Genomic DNA, 4,209 nt, shown 5'->3' on the forward strand with positions numbered 1-4,209 from the left:
AACTCAAATACCTGTACTTTCTACTTCTTACATGTTGAACCCAAATACCTGTACTTTCTACTTCTTACATTTTGAACACAAATACCTGTACTTTCTACTTCTTACATGTTGAACACAAATACCTGTACTTTCTACTTCTTACATGTTGAACCCAAATACCTGTACTTTCTACTTCTTACATTTTGAACACAAATACCTGTACTTTCTACTTCTCACATGTTGAACCCAAATACCTGTACTTTCTACTTCTTACATGTTGAACCCAAATACCTGTACTTTCTACTTCTTACATGTTGAACACAAATACCTGTACTTTCTACTTCTTACATGTTGAACCCAAATACCTGTACTTTCTACTTCTTACATGTTGAACCCAAATACCTGTACTTTCTACTTCTTACATGTTGAACCCAAATACCTGTACTTTCTACTTCTTACATTTCCCAAACAGGCTGGTTCCTTTAGTTTGAATGTGTGTTTGGTGGCGTGATCATTATTATTTAGAGTCATTGCGTGCCTATTGATTTGAACACGATCCGTGTATCCATCATTTCCTGGTCTTCTCTAAAGAAGAGGGACCAATGAAAACGTTGTCATGTTGCCGTTGTTCAGCATGGAAACATTCATTAGCTAACAATGACATTATTGTTCTATTAATATAAAGGGAGGTCAGGTACTCTTTAAAACAGCTGCTAGTTATGGGTACTTTTTACTGAAGTACATTTCAAAGCCCTCTTTACTTTGACTTGAGTAAAGAAGTTTAGTCAGTACTTCTACTTTCACCAGAGTATTTTTAAACACGAGTATCTGTACTTCTACTTGAGTAATGGATGTGTGTACTTCTGCCCTCTCTGACCAGTGGTTATTGTTTCGGTGTTAGTCTGCAGCATTACTGGAAAACTACCAGGCCAATTCTCATGAAACTTTGTGAAATTGTTCAGCATTGGCCAAGGAACCCGTTAAATGTTAAACAGGATCCGCATTTTAGTTTTTTACTTTTGTTAACTTTGCAATGCAATGACCCAAGGAAGAACCAGCTACAGTATACTAATTCCTTTCATGGAAAACAAACGTTGTAATAAACCTGTTTCTGATTCTTAGTCAAAAGATATCACCCCCTTGGTGTTTTGGTTTTTACGCTTTACAGATTCTGAGAAAGCATAATTTTAAACTTCTTTTTTGTATTTGTATATTTTCTGGGTCGACTAACATCCAGTCTTTTTGACCAAGGACTCAAGACGTCATCATCTCTTGTACTGACAAAACATTTATTGAAGTTATTTTAAAACCAGTTTTGATTGCTAACCACAGCCAGGTTTGACTCTTTACCTTGTTTGATGGCCCCCACAAGCTTCATAGCCTCACTTCTAGATGTTAAAACAGAAATACGGCTGTAAATATTTAGAAATATTAAAACACATGTTGAATTTGATATTCCTAGTGAAGTTGTTTCATGTTGCTGCACCTCTCTGGTCTCTGAACCGACTCCTGGATGCTCATCTGAACATCGTGGTGCATAAGATCGTCTTCATCAAGGTCCTCAGCTGCATCCATCCTACTGACAACACACACACACACACACACACACACACACACACACACACACACACACACACACACACACACACACACACACACACACACACACACACACACACACACACACACACACACACACACACACACACTTCACATGATTTCGAACAGTACAAGCAGATACACTGATTTCTGCCAATGGATAAACTACAAATGTTGTGGGTGAATGAATATGAGGGTCGGGCCGAACCACGCCCCTTAACGGTGATATAATGGCCATATACCACGGCCTGTCGTGAGCTATTGCTTAAATATAGTATTGCTGTTCTGAATGCTGATCTGACGGCACTTTAGCTTTTAGTTTGGATCTAGGCCACAGCTCTCATGTCTCAGTGAGTTGTGTTCATTCATTCAGACTCCAAAATCACATTTACATTAACCTGCTTTTTCTTTCAAGGACTCTTAATGTATTTGATATCGGCTCTATTTTCAGAGGATTTTGACCCCTGACCTAATCAGATATAATAAGTGTTGCTCAACAAACCACAGTAAGTACACAATGTTATTAATTTAACATCATTCTGTAGAAGAAAACTTGCAAAACACACCTGTAACGTGACAAAAACTGCACTGAATCAGTCTCACCTGATAAATGTGTCAGTGTTCGAGTCAAAGGACGAAGCAGCAGCAGCAGCAGCACAGTGTTTCTGTCATGGCCGAAGTCCACACACACACACACACACACACACACGCACACGCACACGCACAGGCACACGCACACGCACACACACACACACTCCACAACACTATTTATAGGTGTCACCTGTTCCAGTGTATTTAACATGCAGGCCGTTCAGCAGCACCTAATGGAGTGTAATGTCGCTCTGCACATTTTCCACAGCTAATGACAAACAATAATGAAGTGGTCTGTTGTATGAATATTTATTGTGTCATTATGATCCGCCGTGTGCTCAAAACACCATTAAAAAACAAGTCGATGACAACCTGCTGAAGTATTGAAGAGGCTTCAAGAGGGAAATTACTCTTAACCTGATCTCCAGCTGCGGCTGACCTTTGACCTCTTTGATTAGCATTTTAAAGTACTTTTTTTGCACTTTTTTTCATGTCTAAACTACCAATTATTTAAGCTCCAAAACATACTGCCAAAAGAGGGAAATATAAAGGTTTTCCTGGCCTCAACACATAAAGCAAGATCTTGTATATTTTATAATTTTAATCACAATGTAGCAGCAAAAGAACAGTTTTCTGAAACACCAATATTAAAATGTTGACATGAAGTCATGTGACCGTGCTGCAGTTCCTTTATAGCCCAACATGAGCTGCTTTTAGCTTAGCGGTGGTGACGTGAAGTCATGTGACCGTGCTGTAGTTCCTTTATAGCCCAACATTAGCCACCTTTAGCTTAGCGGTGGTGATGTGAAGTCATGTGACCGCGCTGTAGTTCCTAAATAGCCCAACATTAGCCGCCTTTAGCTTAGCGGTGGTGACGTGAAGTCATGTGACCGTGCTGTAGTTCCTTTATTGCCCAACATTAGCCGCCTTTAGCTTAGCGGTGGTGACGTGAGGTCATGTGACCGTGCTGTAGTTCCTTTATTGCCCAACATTAGCCGCCTTTAGCTTAGCGGTGGTGACGTGAAGTCATGTGACCGTGCTGTAGTTTCTTTATAGCCCAACATTAGCCGCCTTTAGCTTAGCGGTGGTGACGTGAAGTCATGTGACCGCGCTGTAGTTCCTAAATAGCCCAACATTAGCCGCCTTTAGCTTAGCGGTGGTGATGTGAAGTCATGTGACCGCGCTGTAGTTCCTAAATAGCCCAACATTAGCCGCCTTTAGCTTAGCGGTGGTGATGTGAAGTCATGTGACCGTGCTGTAGTTTCTTTATAGCCCAACATTAGCCACCTTTAGCTTAGCGGTGGTGATGTGAAGTCATGTGACCGCGCTGTAGTTCCTAAATAGCCCAACATTAGCCGCCTTTAGCTTAGCGGTGGTGACGTGAAGTCATGTGACCGCGCTGTAGTTCCTAAATAGCCCAACATTAGCCGCCTTTAGCTTAGCGGTGGTGATGTGAAGTCATGTGACCGTGCTGTAGTTTCTTTATAGCCCAACATTAGCCACCTTTAGCTTAGCGGTGGTGATGTGAAGTCATGTGACCGCGCTGTAGTTCCTTTATAGCCCAACATTAGCCTCCTTTAGCTTAGCGGTGGTGACGTGAAGTCATGTGACCGTGCTGTAGTTTCTTTATAGCCCAACATTAGCCGACTTTAGCTTAGCGGTGGTGACGTGAAGTCATGTGACCGTGCTGTAGTTCCTTTATAGCCCAACATTAGCCACCTTTAGCTTAGCGGTGGTGACGTGAAGTCATGTGACCGTGCTGTAGTTTCTTTATAGCCTTACTCCAGCTTTTCACCTCAAAAATCATGTGATTTGAATCCACTCCAAAATGTTATGGGTTCTTCTTTGTCCCATGCTACACCCTTCTATAAATGTACATGAAAATCAAACCAGTATTTTTTAACTCACTTCCTTGATGGAGCAAAAAAATAAAGTTCTTTAAAAAATTGTGCTTATAAAAACCAGAGATAACAAAGCTTAAAAAACAGAAACGTCCTTTTAAAATATGCAGGAAACTAGCAGAGGAAATCCATATTGTGT

At 40.9% G+C, this 4,209-nt stretch overlaps 1 protein-coding gene across 1 annotated transcript in view; it reads right to left on the bottom strand.

The window, feature by feature from the left end:
* The window catches only part of asb15a (ankyrin repeat and SOCS box containing 15a), a 13,625-nt gene extending 11,362 nt beyond the window's left edge, over positions 1-2,263 (bottom strand). The window contains exons 1-3 of the mRNA XM_034117204.1: positions 2,182-2,263; positions 1,466-1,558; positions 1,330-1,391 (exon numbers count right to left, since the gene is read on the bottom strand). Coding sequence (XP_033973095.1) covers positions 1,330-1,391; positions 1,466-1,554 — 151 coding nt within the window. The 5' untranslated portion in view covers positions 1,555-1,558; positions 2,182-2,263. The remainder of the gene's footprint in view (positions 1-1,329; positions 1,392-1,465; positions 1,559-2,181) is intronic.
* Between the last annotated feature and the right edge of the window lie 1,946 nt (positions 2,264-4,209).

The sequence above is a fragment of the Trematomus bernacchii genome, unplaced genomic scaffold (assembly GCF_902827165.1).
Source record: "Trematomus bernacchii unplaced genomic scaffold, fTreBer1.1, whole genome shotgun sequence".
NCBI classification, from domain to species: domain Eukaryota; kingdom Metazoa; phylum Chordata; class Actinopteri; order Perciformes; family Nototheniidae; genus Trematomus; species Trematomus bernacchii.